Source organism: Papaver somniferum, chromosome 5 (assembly GCF_003573695.1).
Source record: "Papaver somniferum cultivar HN1 chromosome 5, ASM357369v1, whole genome shotgun sequence".
In the NCBI taxonomy this organism is placed as follows: Eukaryota; Viridiplantae; Streptophyta; class Magnoliopsida; order Ranunculales; family Papaveraceae; genus Papaver; species Papaver somniferum.
This window is the reverse complement of record NC_039362.1, coordinates 83186164-83206706: the sequence shown is the minus strand read 5'-3', so window position 1 is coordinate 83206706 and position 20543 is coordinate 83186164. Positions and strand designations below refer to the sequence as shown.

The following is a 20543-nucleotide window of genomic DNA, read 5'->3' as shown; positions in this document are numbered from 1 at the left end:
GAGTAAACTCAACAATCAATTAAGATACAGGATACACGAGTTATCAAGGAAATATAACTGGACCTGGATTCACGAATCTCAATGAAGTCTTTATAGTCGCTAAATACTAAAAGGGTTTCTCGAGAGGACGACTCTAGATACAACTAGGACACACCAAAAGTAATGTGAGGATTCAACGATCCCAGTTACTTGGAGTTCCGCTTTTATATATATTCAAAGCATAGGTTGCTTTAGGTTTAAGATAAGATAGCTTTGGAACCAAACAAACAATATCCATTGTTAGATGAATCTGTGAATCTGATTCTCATAAACAAGATATACACTCTGGTTAGGTAAATCATAACCGAACCGTGTACAAGGACTATGTTCAATAAGGTTAGTCGAAACTAACCGGTTTGAACTTGAAAGTTTAATCTTCATTTTCATGAACACATAAGACATTAACTCTGAGTCACAAACATGTGATCAATTAAGTCTAGTGTTTTTAGAGAATTAATCAAATGTTAATTATCTCGTAGAAATAATTTAAATACACTTGAAAATATAATCTATATGATCAGTAAATGCACAAAGTACAAATACATAGTAGTTCGCAAGTCATTTCAGTCATAGTTTGTGTACCGGTTTGTAAACATTTAACTAAACCGAGTTCCGGAGTTCGGAACTTTTAAAGTTTGCTTACCAGTTTGTAAACCTTAATATTGACGCCGGTTCTGAAGTTTCACAGAACAAAAGTAGTTTGCGTACCGGTTTGGGAACGCTGTCGAGTTCAGGAACACATAATTGTTTCAGTTCGCGTACCGGTTTGGATACAAACCCGGTTCCATAACCACAATTCAAAAATGGTTTGCATACAAGTATGCATACCGATCCGGTTCACGAGTCACACAAATTTTCATATGATATATATACATAAGAATATGTTTACCACTAATTTGTACGTCGATATACAGCTACTACGCTATATTTACGAATACATGTAATACGGGTTCAGACATACAACAGTTTTCCCAGTAAACCGATACCATTGTCTTGTATCCGAATCAATAGTAGTTCTATATTTCTTTAAATCGATTCGAAACATTCCTGAATAACATCAATTATACATATCATTGTTCCAGGTTATTTCTGAGTGATAAACTTGAATCACGATTGTGATTCCGAACAATAAATTGTCCTTAACCGAAATTCATCAAGTACGAATAAATGTTCATTAAGACGAATAAATGTTCATTAAGCTTAGTCATTATATTTTGAAAAATTCGTTAACTAAACAATTAGTTTTCGACTCAAAATTTTTGTCTATGCATATTAGTCTAATTAGTTATGCGAAATCGTATCAAATGATAGAAAGTGAATATATATAACTTGAGATATATGTGGTTCAATCTTCACTTTCCTTTTGTTGATGAAGTTCTCCAAAATCTTCGGTTGATCTTCGCCTTCAAACGGTAGAATGCAATGATGACTGTTTTGATCCACTGTTTCTCAACTACTTTCTATCCTAGTCCGAGACTTAACTAATTGTAGACTAGAAACCAAGATATAGTTTTGACAACAAGCTTGAGATAGCAACACTCGTGAGTTCGACCGAGCAATACTCTAACAATCTCCCCCTTTGTCAATTTTAGTGACAAAACTATCAATACAAATTGATAAAAATAAAGCTTTGACAACTTCTTGAATCCAACATGTCTTGATCTTGTCATCTTCAACTCCTTGAACTCTTCATAATTTCAAGCTGCAACGATTCTGAACGTGTTCAACTCAGCATCGTTGTTGTTGAAGAACCGATTCCATAGCGTTAACAACTTTAGAAAACAAATCTGAAGTAATACTACGGTGATATGTTTCTCCCCTTAATCAATGCCTACATCTTTTGCATAATAGGTAAAACTATAGATTATTGATTCACTCCTCCTTACTTAATGATCCGTAAACCATATGTATGTAGTATGCAACTACTAAATAATTCTCCCATTTTTTATCAATAAAATTAACAAAGGTATAAAAATCGTGATATCATAATGAATACAATCAAAAGATACGTCAGGTTTGGAGGAAGTTTTGAGATTTCACAATATAACATAGTTAAAATGCAACTCATCATATCAACTTTTTTGGATAATATCAATTAGTAATAAATACTTAGCGCTCATCTAGGAGATTAAAAAGATACAAGCATCCCCCTTCAAATTCCACAGCCACATACCCCACAAAGATAAAGCAATTAAGCACAAGTTCATTTAAGAACTCTCCCCCATTTAATGTCATTCCCAAGAGAACAACATGAGTGATCTTTCTTTTAAAAAATAAGGATTTTTGTTGGACACTAACAAATCACATGTATTTGTATCCGAAAATCGACTTAAAATAATCTCTACGCCAGTTACGGACAAAAGATAATTTTGATCGATATGACTCAACATAAGAGAATCTTATGCAGTATGTCAAGCAGTAAAAACAAAAAAGTGTGATCACGAGTAGATCAATATTGCGAGAAAAATTCTCAAAGAGTTTGTCTATTCTCCGTTTATGAAAACATAATAGATTTAACTTCTGAGGATATATGAAATATCAGCTCGATTCACGGAAACGTAAAGGCACATATATTTCATAAAACCTTTGCAATAATTAAACCAATAATGATTACGTATTGCAAGTTCATCTTCCAACAACTTTAGAATTTAATTACATATATTGAAAAACAAGCAAGATGAAAATCGTTGGAAATAACTTGTGTAATCAGAATTTTTTCTATGCCAAACCCTAGTTATCCTTCTAAAAAATAAGAACAAATTCTTACAAGAAGTTTCCTAGATAAAAACAGAAGAAAACAAAACAAACTACATTTTTCCAGACTCTTCATTGGTTTTGAGAACCTTGAATTTGTCATCAACTGTGAAAACGCGGGCGTACAACTGAAAAGGCGAGGGTACCCAAATATACCTCAAGCTAAAACTTTTCCTACCTTTAAGTTCTTTCTCCGAAAATGATTGTCTATGGACTGAGTCGAGACAATAAAACTAATCGGTTCACACTTCGTGTGATCGTCTATGGATACGAGATCGAGACATTACAACAACGAAGTATGTTACTTGATAAAAAGGTTCGGACTTAACCAAACACAATAGGATTCACTTATCAAGTAAATATGAATTAACGTTTGTGTAATTTACTTTAATTATGATAAAACAATTATAATGCGGAAATACAAAGTAAATGACACATCAAGATTTTGTTAACGAGGAAACCACAAGTGCAGAAAAACCCCGGGACCTTGTCAAGAATTGAATACTCTCAGGATTAAGCCGCTACACAAAATTACACCTAACTTCGTATAGTTGAGACCAAGCAACTAAACCTATAATTCACCTAGTTCCGCCTATATTCCCACGCCTCCAACTTATAAATAAGTCACGTACTTGGAACAATTCCTTTGGTTCGTATTCCAAACAGTAAAGGAACAACAAATCTGTTTGGTATCAACTCTCTTCAACCAAGTGATATGAGTCGGACAAAGGCTCTTTCGTTTATCTTAACATAAACTTCTTCGTCAGGTCCTTAGATCTATCTTATGTTCAATTACCGAAGTAATCGTTTAAGATTAAGCCAACAACACTCTTAATCCAAAGAATTGTGTTGATGCCGATCTACTCAATTAATCAATCCAATCTATCACAAGGATAAACCGATTATTAATTGGATCCTCTTTTACCGAAATAAGTATTGTGCACACCAAAGATTATAAACCCAAGTCAGATCTTCAATATCTTATTTGGCTTCAAATCTTCTTAAATATTCAATAAAAACTTGCACACAATCACTTGAATCTCTTGCGATCAATCAAGCACAAAACGGAGTCTGTTAACAATGGATTATCACAAGATCGTCTGTAGAACTAACAACAGTCTAAAGATCCCTGTCGAAACTCTGAACTAGTTTGAATGAATCTTATATCGGAAGAGAAGATTCTCAAGCATAAACAAACTAGGTACAATCAGATTTCAACCACCGTTAGTCAATCTAATCAATGAAAACAAAAGATAAACCGCAATTATCTAGTTTCCCACCATCGGTACACGCTAGTGCTTCTCAATCCCAAAGAAGACTTTAAACTGAGCGGTCGTAAGAGATTTTACCTAATTAGGTTACTCTCCTCTCCAAATAGGCGGCTACACCAGTAACAACAACAAAAGAGGAAGTCTGTTGTTACGAAGGATTAGTTTGCTAGAAAGGAAAACTTCAAGTATTTATAGACAAGGAAGTTTGGAAACCAAGGAATTTCCAAAATCGAAAATATTCTCAAGATATTCATTAAAGCACAAATTCGGTTTCCATAATTCCTGTAAATGCTCTGTCCAAAAATAACGATCGAAATCTCTCGGAAAATCTAATTAGTAAATGCACATTACTAATTCTTATATTTCCCTACGAAATGAAATTAATAACCTTAATTAAAAGATTCTTAACTTACTTATGTTTCGATCCTGGGATTCTCTTCCCTTAGCTATTAAGGATAACTTTAAACAATTAAAGAAATAAACATTCACATCACGTGTTCAAAGTATGTCGACATCCTTACTTTGTAAGTTCTCTTTCACACTTACAACCTTGAAACCGATTTGCTACACTTCCAAACAAGTTTAGAAGTGGTTCATCTGACTTTCAAGAACTATGCGACTGATCAAACAAACATTCAATCACAATCATGGGTTTAACGGTTTTACCAAAACAATTTTCGGTTCTACCTTCCATGTGAGTACCGTGCATAGTCACACTAGCTTTCCAAAATTCGGTTGACTAGGTACTAGGATCGGTTCCTCACATATATATGGTGTCTAACATATATGCGTTGCACATGTCCATAGGATCGGTTCCCCTTTGCCTAAAAACGTGTTGCACATGTCCATAGGATCGGTTCTCCTTTCTGCTATAAACCTTGCTGCACCGCATACAAGGATCAGTTTCCCTTTGTGATGTATTGCACCTCTTACTAGGATTGGTTCCCCTTTCCCATATTTGGTCATACATAAAATCACAAACCCGATCATACCATCTCAGGTGATTACTTAAGATCGGTTTCACTAATAAAAGCCATACCAATACATAAGTCAGGCCTTTGTGAATAGTTCTACCAAGAACACAAACAAATTGTGAGCGGTTATACTCAATCACACATATTGGTTGTTCATAAGATATGCAATGAATAACAAAACCAATAACACCTGGAAATTTCCTTTTCGGTTCACAAACAAGTTTATGAACTTACTTCCTTAGAACACATGTAAAACATTGTTTCCTAGGATTAAATCCTCACCTCATACCCATACATAATCACAATAACATTCAAATGATTATGGCGATGTCTTATCTACAAAGTTTAATGGTTAAGCAATAAACCTCGTATTGTATTCCTTAATACTATGTCTATCTAGAGTTCAAATATGCTTCGCAATTTTGTTTTCAATATGCACGACTTGAAATATATGTTAGGGAATGAAACAGTTCAAGTTAAATATCACCAACCTCAAGTGGAAGGATGATTGTTGTCGTTGTAGCTCCTTGCTTCTTCACATCTTCAAGACTTCGCAATACTTGTAATGTCTCATATCCTAATACTTTCAAGCTAACCTATACGAAGTTGAATCTAGTACATAATCAAGCGAATCTTAACATGAGTTTTGATTCACTAAAATATGACAACCAAACTTGACATACCAACTCTTGGTGGGTTCAAACGAGTCATGCTCTAACAACAACAACCACACCCAACTTTTTCATTCAGAAATATGTATGGACTAAACTCCAATATAATCCCGAGAGTAACAACTCGATTAAGGAAAGATATAAAGAGATTTATCTCTTTTTCAACACAATCAGTAAATCAAACAGATGTGAATCCGTGAACCTGATTGGTATGAGAATAACTCAGATGGTACCAAAGACCAATGTTTGAGTGTCAATCAAGTTCTATCCAACAAACAAGGTCAGATTTATCAACTGTTATTGAACAACGCACAACCTGTGATATTTCAATAATATAAAGAAAATATAATGCAGAAAAGAAATAACACAGACACCAGAAATTTTGTTAACGAGGAAACCGTAAATGCAGAAAAACCCCGAGGCCTAGTCCAGACTTGAACACCACACTGTATTAAGCCTCTACAGGCTCTAGCCTACTACAAGTTAACTTCAGACTGGAGTGTAGTTGGGCTCTAACCAAGTATCACACCGATTAAGGTACAATTGTGTTCCTTGCGCCTCTTGAATCTCGCAAGACCTTGTGCACTTTATTCCCATAGATGACTTCCTTTACAACCTAAAAGTTGCTACAACCCAAAGTCGAAGACTTATAAACAAATTTTTCTCCCACATATAAGTCTATTATATTTCTGGTTTCCGTCTTTACATAAAGATCAAGGTGAACAGGAAACACAACTTATAATCCGGTCTTATGTCTCTCGAAGACCAACCTAGAATATTATTCACCTTACAATAACCTAACTGATATACAGAAGAAGTTATTGCGGAATCACAAGAGTCTGAGACGAATAACAATTGTGATTACTATTTATATCTTACTTATCAGAGATAAATCTCGAGATAGTCTTAGAGAAGATTAAACTCAATGTGATAGAATAGTAAGATCAAGATATGCAAATACAAATAAAATAGTTGGACATGGCTTCACGAATCCCTAGCGAAGTCTTTAAGTCGTTAAACCTAGTAATGGTTTTCAGAAGAACTAGAAACCTAAGTTAAGAAAAAATCGACTATAGTTTGCAACTAGGATACACGAAAGTGTCGGGATTAGGTTTCCCAGATGCTAAAGCTTCTCCTTATATATTATTTTAATTGCTTACAATCAAAACTACGATATCTTATTAACAAAGCATTCAATATTCACCGTTAGCTGAAAACCTGGCTTAAGATTCAAGCTAAGTTTGCTCAGAAATAAGCAATCAATCTCCGTCGTTAGATGGTTTAGAGCTTCTCCAATGGAACGTGTATGGAGAGAAAAGTCTTCATTCATGTAGGATCCACTACCATTTTTTTAGAATCATTCTCCAACCCTAACCTCTTTAACCATCAAGTAGGTGACATGGCATACTTTTAGGTAGACATCCTCTTCCCCAACCTCTTGTTTCAGAGGTTCACCAAGAGGATTTATATCCATCCTAGTCATATTTTTAAAATTAAAAATATATTAATTAAATAAAATTGACGTTTCAACTAAAAATAAAAATATGATTAACAAATTTTCTCCCTTCTCCCTCGTTTTTTCCAGAGTCATCAACTTGGTATTACTGGTAATCAATCACGCGACTTCCCGTGAAAACAATCCATTCAATAGGGTAACAAGGTAAGTATATCAATAGCAGAACAAATCCATTCACTGTTATGTACTCAATTTCAATCCATCACCATCCATAATTAAGCTCAAACCATATCAATACCATAACAGATTAATTCATTGTTACGTATTCCACCAGAGTGATTGATAAATTCATTGTAGTAACAAATCAACTATTTGTCCATACATTTTATCCAATTAGTCCCATGTTATTATAATAAAATTGTTTGTCGATTATTTTGAACCATCATTGATCACGAAATTTAATTGAATCGAACGATCAATCTGGATTTTTGAATGTTATTGCATAGTTTTACAAGTAAGCATTTCCAAATTTTAAAGACAAATGCAAAAACACATAAAACGTTTTGAAATTGCATAATTGACTGCTCATCAATTTTTTTCCCTATAGCACGTACTCGGTATTGTGCAACTTGTTTTATTCTCTTTAGGGTGGAAGAAGGATGTAAAAAAAATGTTAACCATCACTTGGAGCAACATAGAGGAATTATCCAAGACCGTATCCTTCGTTCAATTTGAAAATAAAAGACAACTCCGCAAAAATTATATAAAAACGTAAATAGGGTTGGAGAATATTTTTGATATCTCCTCAAAAATACCAGTGGTAAAGTTACTGGGTGATGATACCAGTGACCTGAGTTCGAAACTCGCTAGCATCAAATTCTTTACCGATAAAAAAAAATATTTTTGATATATCCTCATAGTTAGGAAAATTGGTTGCCAAATAAGATAAAGGATGTCTTCCCACATTGCCACATGTGAAGCTGGCCACGTTACCATTGGAGAAGCTCTTAGCTTGATATACACAAATGAAATCATTCTTACAAACACAAATGTGTTTTTGCTGATCCGACGGTTCTGGATGGGTATTTTTTGGCTATCCACGACCACTATTTGCTCTCAAAGTTGAGAAAAGTTTAGAGATAAATCGTGGTTGATAATCAACCCATGTTTGACGCCCATATCCAACGTCCCATATTGGTCTTCTCCCTTGAATTTCCATGCGTTACGCCTAAAGATAAGCTGCCATTTAATCCCATTTATATGAATTGCCAAAAATGGAGTGCGGATTTTATCGTCCTGCCGCGCCTTCTCCTCCCCATTTTCATACGTTATGCACATCAAAGGTTGAATTGCCAAAAATAATATCTGCCATTCAATCACGCCCATTCAAATTACCAAATAGAAAGTTCTCCTTCAACCTAATTTCCATCGATTGTTCGTACGTTCCAAATAAATAAATAATCCCATTAAAAGCTCGATTAATCTGCTAATCAAACTTTGAAAATGTTCTACTACATAAATCTCAAAAGAGGTTATATCCTAAAGGTTCTCAATTTCTTTCTTCACCACACTCTCTAAGTTTGATTATGCGACTTTTTGATTTGTAAATGTTTCTGAGATGTTTCTTTTGATTTAGTTGTTTTGCTAAATTTTGGATGTATCGTTGCAGATCTTTGTTTGTAGAGGACATATTGAGAAAAGAGCTAACATCCATACTCAGGTGAATCATTTACCTGGAATACCCATCTTACATTTTTGTGTTTGTCAGATTTAAATGGATTGTTTATTGATGAAAATGTTGCGGTAGAAATACTATGATTGTTGTCTAACACTAATCACACCTGTTGTACGATAGAGCTAAAAGAATATCCCAGCATACCTAGACGATCTCCGCAAAGACTGTGTGGTATGTTGTGAAGGTATCAATATAATCTCAATTTTGTTTATATGTCCACTGAATTTCCCTTATATACAGACGTTGTTGTTAGCGTAAGTCGACACTGTATTGGTTTATTTCTATTTTGATATTATAAATGTTCATGAAACATTTTTAAACCCCTTGAGTTGGTGATTCCTGAAGGTTAAGCTGTATCAAGCTATGTACTAGAGTCAATTCGAAGAACCATTAACATGGGTAATTTCCAATTCCCTGTACTCAGAGAAAGTTTTGACATCATGTTTTCACAGAAGTTCTCTTATTCTTTCGTGATTGTTTTTTTTATGTACGATTAGGTTCTTTTTAGGGGGTGTGACCGAATCTAAAATGATGGATTTCTTTTGCAGCAGCTAATGTTTGCAGTTTCAACAACAAAGGCTGATAAAGTTGTCTTGCAATGGGAAAGCGGGAGAATCTCTTGAGTTTTCTCATGAAGAGTTTTCACTAACAGGAAGAAGTTGATATAATTTCTTATCCCCTTTTGCTAGCATGACTACATGACTTTTTGCTTATTAAATTCATCATTTTTTTATGTAAATCGTGTGTTTCTACCCATAACAAACCTTTTCAGAAGATCTAAAGCGGACAATGACACTTTTGCCGTTCAAAGTCTTCTCACTTTGTCCTGTTAGACAAATTATAGATACATCCCAAGATAGAACTTTTCATTCATATTTGCTTATCAAGAATTGAATCAGTGTTTTGGCATTTTTCGCTTATCAAGAGGACATTGTCGAACCACAATTATGTAATTACAAATAATGGACTGATTACATACTACTGCATTTTTGAAACTCACACCATTGTTTATCGATAACCCTTGGGGTGAGCCGACGAACGAGCCCAGAGAGTCCTAGACGCGTCAAATAACATTACCAACTCAGAATAACTGCTGGACATTTGATCCCAACAGTATAAAGACCTTTTCTCAACTGTTTTATGCTAAATGGGACCCACTAAACAAGTACAGTTCGGACCAGCCAGAGTTGTAACGTAACTTCATATTGTCACAGTGGAACTGGAATGTTTTTTTTTTTTTACATCAGATGCCTATTGGAATGCAGGTACTCAATCCAATTTTTATCAAAACGGGCACAAACTGAATTTTTGACGCCAACGGGTGGCACTATTTGGGATGCAAATATTGCACGATTAAAGTGGCTGGTGAAGAAGGGAACTAGGGATGTACCGAGTGTGGAATGTAGGTCGAGGAACCTATATCACAGTGCGTTACTACTTTGGTATATAATTTTGACTGAAATCCAATATTATGGTACAATCAAATACTGACCACCCAAAAAATAAATATGCCTTATTAGCTTTGAAGGCCATAGCGGAAACACCATATTTGGTGCCCTGGATAGTGAGTGAAGTCCTGTGTATTGTCCACACCACTGCCTCGGACGTGGTTATGATGGGATAGGTACACCACCATCTATTTATCCTTACTTAATTAGGCATCCTTGAGTCGGTTAAAAAAATTCTTAATAAGTCAGCTTTATGTCGGTTAAGCAAACACATTTGTGGGAACATCTAACTTCTACCTATGTTTTGTGCTGATGTAATCAAACTAAATATTGTAATGGCAGCATGAAGAGGGAAAGTGTAAAGGGTTGCAGCTTTTGAAAAGATCTTGAATGTTGAAATAGACTATTGCAGAAACAAACACTCTTATAGCTACACGGTTACAAGATTTCCTTTCCCTATAGCATCCCCAACAGTCCCTCCCTTGGGTCACTGCTCACATCTGCCAAGGATCAAACTGACCCAGATACGAAATACACCAAATAGGTCCAGTTAGTGTGTAATATATCTGCCTCTACTGTAAGAGTTAGATCTCCATATTCGTAATCTTTGTGAGGGAATAAGTTTTTTTTTTATTTTTTATAATCTCGCTGGAATAGTCAAATCGGATGGCTTGAAACCTGGACAATCCAACAGCCGTCATGGAAGAAATGTGTTTCGAAAATCTAGACATCTGGTGGCTACGAAGAAGGAAGCTTTGGTATTATGTTGCTCACCTTGAAAGGGGAGCGAATTTCACTAGGTGTTATGGTTGTTCATTCGTTATTTAAGGATTCAAAACGAAATTGCAATTTTAATTTGCATCATCAGGTGGAGATCTTATTAGGAGCCGAATATAAACATGTGTGTTTGTCAGCTTTAAATGGATTGTTTATTGATGAAAGTGTTGCAGTAGAAATACTATGGATTGTTGTGTAACACTTTGATAATGATGCTTCCATCAAAGTCATGGGTCTTCTTATTTCATATGTTTGATATTAGAATCACACCTGTTGTACGATAGAGCTAAAAGAATATCCCAGCATACCTAGACGATCAATGAATTAATCATGTTTGATGATCTATGTGTAGTTAGCTACATTCATAGGAATATGTGTGAATAATAGTGAATATAAGAACGGTAAAAATGACTTTGGGTTTCGAACTCTACATCAAAATTGATATGTGAAGTGGAAAGCACCAAAAGAGTCTTGAAAATATAAAATATATTAACAACCTGTATAAAATGGCAAAAAAATCAGTATGAAAAGAATGAATATGCACTATGATAGACCGATTTTGCCTCATCACGTGTGTTAAGAAAACCATCATTTATAAAAGAAAACAAAACAAAGAAAACTTTATTACTAAATAATGCAAAAAATAAATAAAAATAAATAAAAAAACATTACCATGTCGTATGAGTTAACAATGTTTCATTTGATAGTCACACCAACACAATCCCGGGCCGTTACGGCACGGGTCATATTCTAGTATACTTATACTCAGATATGGATGAACCGTACCTAAACTTGTATAACGAGTTGGCTCAATAACAGTTAACCGAAGTTAGCCATATGAACACTTTTAGCTTAGTTATTTTCATCTAACACTTCTAGACTCAATCTGAGAATCAACCAATTGTGATAAATGATCAAATGTATCTAAATGTATTTTAAGAGAGTTGTTCAAATGTTTACTATCTCATAGAAATATATGTGAAGCATTTGAAACATATTCGGCTTGGTTTGTATGTGTACAAAGTACGTATACTAGAACCAATACATGAACGTAACTCAACGGTTTGTAAACCGAGTTCGCATACCTTAAAGCGTTAAGAATCCAGGGACTTTAGTTCACAAATAGAGTTCGCAAACAAACCTAAGTTCATCAGTATAGACAATTTAATTTTCATACGTACAGAGTTGACTGCTGACTCGGCGCGAGTCGAGGTTAACTCACACCCAAACTCCAAGTCCACTACAAGCAAACAAGGTGTTAACCTAAAATCCATCCGCTTACAAAATTGATAGGATTTTCTGGGTCGTGCAACCACACAAACTGCAACTCAAGGTGGACGAAATAACATAAGAAACAAAATCATGGTCAAAGACTTATGACGTTACACAGCATTACTACAGCACTACCCGATGAAGTTGAACTGTTGAATAATTGTTAATTTGACTAGTCTAGTATGCGTCTGGCCATTGACTTTTCTCCTTTTCCTTTTCCTCTTCTTTTCTTTCTTTCTTTGTGGCGTTTTTGGGACCGACGACTGATATGCTAACAGGAAAACACGATCACGCGATCAAGGGGTCGACATACACAACGCTCCATAGTAATAAATAAAGTGAATGTGAATAAGTGACAACGAAATAACAGTTACGTTAATTAATTTTTTAATCCATTATACTTTGTTGCTTAGACTAACTCAATCATACTTAACGCAAACTATTTGCTTTTATACGGTTTTGTAGCTTTCATTAATCTTCAGTTCTTGCATGCAAACTCGAGTTGAATATGACATGTTACATTTGACATGTTACGCTAAATTCATTTTTATTCTTGTTTATCCATGCTCAAAATGAATTTGTGGCAAAGTGAGAATTGCCTGACGTAGGACTAACGTTTCATACTCGCAAAAAATCATTAGGGAGAAGAAGACAAAATCCACCAACTGACTAAATAGATAAAAAGTTCTAGCTAGCCCTCCTATGCTATCTTTTCCAATTTCATTTGTTAATATACCGTTCCAAAAAAAGAACTCATTTCATGCTATTGTTTTCCAACTCAGTAAACGAAACCTAAATTAGGTAGGATTTCCGATTCCACACTGCAACCATATGTTGTATGTCGACCAGATAAGCGCGCGCCCAGCACGTTAAAACTAAGCTGAAGTGCTCAAATTTGGTTTCCCTTGTTTATACGTCGCATGTCTACACAAGCTAGTAATTCCCTTCCCACACTTCAAGACAAGATTTTTCCTTCCATTTATATTTTGAAGGATTTATCTGTATGGGCTCTAAATTAGTAAATCACATCATTATTTGGCAACAAATTTATCACCGATCCCTATAATATCCAACAAAATATAATCTAAAATATTATTTTCATTATTATTATCTATTGAATCCAACGACTGTGACAGTTGGGATCATTAAAAACACGTGAGGTTTGGTTGGTGGCAGCCACGTCCTGACCTTCTTTGCATTTTTTGGAATCTCACTTCTATAATTCCATATATACCGTTTCCTTTTTATCCACTACTCCTACTTTCTTAAACCGTCCAATGTTTAATCCAACGCCTTACATGCATCATCGAATATTCAATGATCAAGATATTTTTATCTTATCCTACGATATTATACTATTTCGGAAAATTTATTGATAATTTTCCTAATCCTAACAAAAATTAATAATGGCTTATTACGTAATTCTCCCTAAGAACAAGGTTAATTTTATCCTAAACCTTGTCTGTGAATCAACAACTCTCTCAGACGCTCAGCCATATCCCTCCAACCTTTCTAATCGCCACGTGGCGTAATCCTAATACAATAAATTCTGCCAATGACGCGAAATTTACCATTACGATGTTGCCACATCAGTAGGGTACCCCAAAACAGGAAAATAAATTGATAGGACAGTTTTTATAAAATTAGTCAATGAATCTGTGATCTGCCCTTTGCTTCTCCCTTTCTCTTCTACTTCTCTTCTGAATCTCAAACTCAAGGTCTTCTTTTTCTCTGCCACTACAAAAACCCCTTTCTCGCTTTAAAACAACAAACAAAACCAGCAGACGAACCCTGAAAATTCACACGAAAACCACACAAATCTATCTCGAATCATGGAGGAGAATCATGAATCATCAGGTTTCAATGTTGAGGATTTCACCGTTTCCAATAACAATAATAAAGATCACGGATGGCAAAAAGTTGTTTATCCAAAACGTCAGAGGAAAACTGCAGCGGCGGATGCTGCCAAGGATGTAAAAGCAAATGGTGGTGGTGGTGCGAAATCTAATGTGTTTAGATCGGTGGAATTACATGCTGATGATAGACGTCGTCGTATAACGGAAGCACAGAAAGCGAATAATGTAGAACCTGTTGTTAGATCGAAGAAACAACATCGTGGTTCTGATGATGATTACGATTATGAAAGTGATGAGGAGGTTGTGGAGAATGGTAAAGTTGAAGAGAAGAAACCTAAAGTGAAGAAAATTAAGAGACCTAAAGTTACTGTTCAGGAAGCTGCTTCTAAAATTGATGCTTCAGATCTTGCTGCATTCCTTGTTGATGTTACGGTGCGTTTCAATTTTGGTGAATAAAGTTTAGTTTTTTAGGGTTTATTGTTTGGGTCTGATCTGTTATTGTTGTTATTGTTTGTTCTAGGCATCGTATGAAGCTCAGCAAGATATCCAGCTCATGCGATTTGCGGATTACTTCGCTAGAGCTTTTTCGAATGTAGCTGCATCACAATTCCCGTGGACAAAGACTTTCAAGGAATCCCCAATTGCAAAGATAGCTGATGTGAGTTTCAATTGAAAATGTTTTCTTTTTTGTTAGATGGGAAATTTAGAATTGATTAGTCATTAAAAGTCGTCGGTCTCTTTCTTTTGATCAAATTGAAGTGGTGTCTTCATTAATGCATTATTTGGTCTTGATCTATTTTCAATTAATATATGTCTACACCATGAGATTTTGGATTTTTATATATTAATTTGGCTGATATTAACAGATACCTCTCAACTATATCTCCGAGGATGTTTACAAGACATCAGTTGATTGGATTAACCAACGATCTCTTGAGGCACTTGGCTCCTTCGTTTTGTGGTCTTTGGACAGCATTCTCGCGGACCTAGCAGCACATCTACAAGTTGGTTCCAAGGGATCCAAAAAGGCTGTTCAACAGGTCTCCTCAAAGGCCCAGGTAAATAGCACCAATGTCTATTATATTATTAAGCTAGATATGTTACGAAAATTTCCCTGTAGCTTTTGTTATATAGCTCATATTTGGTAAACATCTTATACGACTGCATATCTATCCGTAGTCTGTGATGCTTGATAAAAATTGTCCGCACATATTTTTGTCTGCATTGCATGTTATATACCTTTTGAAGTTCAATAGTGTTTCCAAGGAATGCCTTATGTAGCCTTAATTAGTCCGATGAGTTTAAATCTTAAATTCCATTTCACATATTTTTGTCTGCATTGCATGTTATATACCTTTTGAAGTTCGGTAGTGTTTCCAAGGAATCTCTTATGTAGCCTTAATAAGTCCGATGAGTTTAAATCTTAATTTCCATTGCATGGTATCTGTCGTTTGTGCTTTTGAAAATAAATCCATTTCTTCATTTGCTGCTTAAAACTAAGGTCACAAAGTTAGGAGTTACTAGTAGTTGCTTGAATGTCTAACTTCTCACTTTTCCTTTAGCTACGTCAATAGTCATTAGCCTTACTTGAATCTGTTTGGCATACTGAGTGGACCACTGCCTCTCAAGTCTATCTTCAAAGCAATCAAGCATAAATGCATATATGGATGTATCTGTTTATGGTTTGTAAATGCTTGAACAATTGTCACTTTTGGAAACAATATCCGTACGCTATACACGTGGCTATTTTGGATATGTTAATATTTTCAAATTCCTTATTTTTTTTTTTTCAAAGCATGGCTGAGAAGTTTGACCAGCTTAGTTATGTTAGCTGGCAAGTTTAACCGTGTAGCAAGATTTGCTCTAGGATTTAATTGCAGTTTGATAGTTGTTGGTTTTCATGGTGGAGATGTTTTTTTCGGCGTCTGGTGCTTGCTCATTTAGTCTAGCCAAGAAATGAAAGTATTATACTATTATGAAAATTGTCTCTTAAAGTTGTTGCTTCATGTAGCTGTATTAGAGATCGTAACAACATGTTCTTTCTGGTCTTTCGTTGATGTCTTTTATCAATTTTCTGGCATAGGTTCTTTTGATAGGGTACATGTTATCCCATTTTTCTTTAGCTTGTAAATTAAGTACTAGAATTTGATCCTTGCTGAAACTTCAGGTTGCGATATTTGTGGTCTTAGCAATGACGTTGCGACGGAAGCCTGATGTTCTTGTCAGCTTGTTGCCAACTCTGAGGGAAAACCCAAAATATCAAGGTCAAGATAAACTGCCAGTTCTTGTATGGGCAGCCACTCAGGTGCGCTTTACAAACTCACATGCGGGAATAATATTGTTACATGATGAATCTGAATTTCCTTCCCCTGCTAGATTTTGAATTTTATAGTAATGTGTAGGCATGTCAGGGAGACCTGGCTGTTGGGATGTTTGCATGGGCATATAACTTTTTACCTGTCATCAATGCAAAATCGTGTAATCCCCAGTCTAGGGATTTGATACTGCAGTTAGCGGAGAGGTAGGTTTTGGTCGAAAGTTTTTTTTTTTCTATCTAATATTATTATTATGTACCTAAAATTTTCATGTTTTTTTTTTTGTTTCAGAATCTTGTCAACCCCAAAAGCCCGCCCTATCTTGTTGAACAGCGCAGTCAGAAAGGGTGAGCGTATGGTTCCACCTTCAGCTTTTGAGCTTTTAATGCGACTTACCTTTCCAGCATCCTCAGCTCGAGTCAAGGTTAGCATCTCCAACAGTATCAATCATGTTTTGTAGTTGCGTGTTCAAAGATGCTATTCTAAACTTCCAAATATAGACAACCTGATGATCATATAGATAAATTTTTTTTTGCAGGCAACTGAGAGGTTTGAGGCTGTATACCCTGTCCTGAAAGAGGTGGCTCTTGCTGGTTCCCCTGGAAGCAAAGCAATGAAGCAAGTTACCCAGCAGATATTTACTTTCTCACTCAAAGCTGTCGGAGAAAGTGAGTAAATGCTTCCTTTTAATGTTACTTACTTTCAATAGGTAAACTTCACTGTACGGATATCTGCATTATGTGCTTGCAATCTGATAATTTTCGCTACCCAGGTGCTCCGGAATTATCTAAAGAAGCAACTGGTGTTTGCATATGGTCGTTGACTCAAAACACCGATATTTACAAACATTGGGTGAGGAATTCTTGTTGCTCTCAGCAGTAGTAGCAATTTGCTTCATAATCATTCTTTTACTTTTAATAGTGTTTTCGTTTTAGTTTCCCTAAGGTTTCCGGCTCACTAAAATATGTGCATATGTGCGACTACAGGAAAAAGTGTACTTGGAGAATGTAGGAGCAAGTGCTGCCGTTCTTAAAAGGCTGGCAAATGAATGGAAGGAGCACTCTGCTAAACATTTATCTCTTGATCCTTTGAGGGAGGCTCTTAAGAGTTTCAGGCAGAAGGTAAAATACATATTTTTTTTTAAGGCTCCACTCAAGTCTATGCATGATATCATATCTAAAAGATTGTTTCAATTGATTTCAGAATGAAGAAGAGCTTGCCGATGCAGAGAAATCAAGCCAGCATGCATCCATTCGGGAAGCAAACAAGTATTGCAAGGTCTTATTAGGAAGAACTTCTCGAAACCATGGATGCTTGAAAGGCATGGCCGTTGCACTTGTTGCAGTTGCTGTTGGTGCCTTTGTGATGTCCCCAGAGATGATGGTATCATTGGACTTGGAGAAGATTAAAGTTATGCTTGGTAACCTGGGATCCGTTTAAATGAAAGATAGCTACATTACCCAGTTTTCACTCGAGTTCCTTCATGGACATGTTATCTTAGTTGTCTTTTTTGTTCTTCTTTTTTTTTTGACAAAGTGTCGTCTTGTTTTAGAAAAACAGAACTTTTATCTTATGTGGCTTACAAAAGTTTCTATATTATACTAACTCTGTTTCTGTTCTTATACAAACTAGTATAAACCTGGGCTAAGCCTGGGATCAGCTTTTTATTGAGAGCTGTTAGGTTAAATCAAGCTGTTTTTCCTTTAGCACATCTTATTGCTTGACATGTTTTAATCTAAGTTGAGACTAGCTTTTTTGGAACAATTTTTCTTCTGTATTTTCTTTCCTTGAACAGCTGTAACTTCTTTGTCACTTATTTTAAATCAGCCTTAATTCTCCAGGCAGTGTAAAAGGCTTGTCAATGATAAATGTAGAACATCGAGCATTAATACATATTTCTCATTTTTTTCTTCATGTTGTCTTATGAGCATTATTCTCTATACAAATTTCAATCAAAAAAGTTGTACAAACAATTCAGGAAAACTAATGTTTCATCTATGGAAGGGCCAGACGGACTACAAGGGATGCAGGGAATTTTAGCATTAATCCTCTTGGAAAGGAAATGCTTTTCGCTTCAAAGGAAACATTCAAAGATGCCTTCAGAACTTGTACGTTGAATGCCTTACCGTCAGCAATCTTTGGGACGACGAAAAACCTTACCTTCTTTTACAGATGGGAATCGAATTCTAGAGAGAGGGATATGAATCTCCACAGTACTGAATTATGCGAGATCTGTAATATCTAAAGAACCCGAGTTAAAAAAGACTCAAAACGAGTCCCAGTAAAAATATGCCCGATTGGCAATGTAGGCATGGGAATGGGGAATTCCCAGAAGTGGAAATTGAATAAATATACTGTACTTTTCAAGCATAGGAAGCTGTTTCATTAATCTAATTAGTCATGTCTATATCTACCCGAGCTTATTGATCTGGCTTCTGACACTGGAAGAAGAAAAACAATAGAGTTTACACTGAATGTTATATGTATTTATACAAAGTGACACAAGACATTGTATGCACATACAAGCAGCCTCTTTTTCCATTCAATCACTCTGTTAAAGACTGGTCAGAAGGCGTGGACCATGGATATTTCATGTTTGGATCCTGGGGACGTTGCCTGAAGTTCAGAAATGGTGTCCAAAGCAGGATTCTGTTCAAATAAGAGTGTAATTAGTTTGGCATCATAATTCATAGAAGCGAAAAGAAGCTGTCGAATTTGTACCCTGGAAAGAACATGAATGTGCACAAGAACTGAAAATACATCTCCACGAACTTCCTTTTATACCATCTGGTTCACATCCAGTTCATTATTATAGGCTGCAATAGACAGATTATGTCTCATCGTTAAACTATTTCAACTTGGCTCAATGTATATACACATAAAGCAAAATTGCCATAATTGATTGACATTTAAGTGCTGGCATACCGGCATGATAAGGAAATACCAAAATGCAAGAATTCCTAGTTGTATCAATATCCATGACAATTCTTCTTCGTTATTAACACCTGTTATTGCTAATGCTGGTTGCTCAACCTGCATTTGCACATATTCATTAATGCAATATATATTGACTTTTTAAGATGCCAAACTTTGATGGAGCCACAACAACAATAAGTGAACTTTAGTCTTACAATGCTTAAAAGAGCTCCGATTTGAATCGCTAAACCTGAATTTTTGGGCAATATCCCCGCTGGTTTCAAACTAATTTGATTGATCAAGGTTTGTATCTTGTTTGGCTTGCCACTTTGTTGTGTAATTTTACAAGTTATAGAGAGATGGCGAGAAAGCTTGGTTTTGTGAGGGATGGATGGAGAGGGTAGAGACCTGGTGGCAGTTGAGAGGCTCAGTGAAGAAGTCATGTTTAGTTTGATACAATTCTCTCCCTCCTCCTCTCCTCTTTCTCACTGTTTATTTTGTTGCCTTATCTCTTCTATGTGCTTGAACGGACAGAAACACAAATGGGATTTTTCAAGCATTTTTTTCCTAAGTCTGTACAAAATGTAAATGGTGCCAAAAAGCAAAGGAAAATTCGGTTCCCATTGTAGGTAGGTGTCCTCTTGGCAAATTTGTACCAACCCTTGGGTTCAGTTAGTTAAATGGAAAACTAAATGTCGTTCGCATTTCACAGTGGTTGATTGTGATGCTCCATGATTAAAAATGCTTGTATTATATTTTTGCATCATTTTCGTTAAATGTACAGAAAAACTCTTCTTGGCGAAACTACTCTTCATTAATCCAATGGGCGATTATGAAAGAAAATTTTGATTCAGTCAAATCCAATTCCGGATCTTTTACGTGTACCTTGTGCATTTCCACTTTGAAACTTTTTCCCAACATATACAGTATAATTTGCTTTTGATATTGTAAAAAATCGAGGGTCAAACCATGACTACTAAACAGTTGCACTAAGAAAAAGAAAGAAGACATCCACTCAAAATATCTTAGGAGTTGGGCGTAATAATTAGAACTGCCAAA

The 20543-nt window shown here is 35.5% G+C and overlaps 1 protein-coding gene, 1 long non-coding RNA gene and 1 pseudogene across 3 annotated transcripts; 2 read left to right on the top strand and 1 right to left on the bottom strand.

The window, feature by feature from the left end:
- Positions 1-9018: 9018 nt before the first annotated feature.
- On the top strand, positions 9019-9587 carry LOC113280836. The gene is made up of 3 exons (XR_003325759.1): positions 9019-9084; positions 9246-9299; positions 9449-9587. It is a non-coding gene; the product is annotated as an uncharacterized LOC113280836 (long non-coding RNA).
- Positions 9588-14059: 4472 nt separating this feature from the next.
- On the top strand, positions 14060-18332 carry LOC113282046. Of its 2 annotated transcripts, none has more exons than XM_026530976.1 (10): positions 14060-14685; positions 14774-14911; positions 15120-15311; positions 16421-16558; positions 16656-16774; positions 16860-16992; positions 17089-17236; positions 17341-17420; positions 17555-17689; positions 17772-18332. In XM_026530976.1, exons 1-10 carry the CDS (start codon positions 14230-14232, stop codon positions 18006-18008), a joined length of 1776 nt encoding a protein of 591 aa, XP_026386761.1. In that variant the 5' UTR covers positions 14060-14229; the 3' UTR covers positions 18009-18332. The 2 variants fall into 2 exon arrangements, with proteins under 2 accessions (XP_026386761.1, XP_026386762.1); XM_026530977.1 differs by having other exon boundaries at positions 14061-14685; positions 17107-17236.
- A 593-nt stretch (positions 18333-18925) lies between these two features.
- On the bottom strand, positions 18926-20010 carry LOC113282047 (annotated as a pseudogene).
- Between the last annotated feature and the right edge of the window lie 533 nt (positions 20011-20543).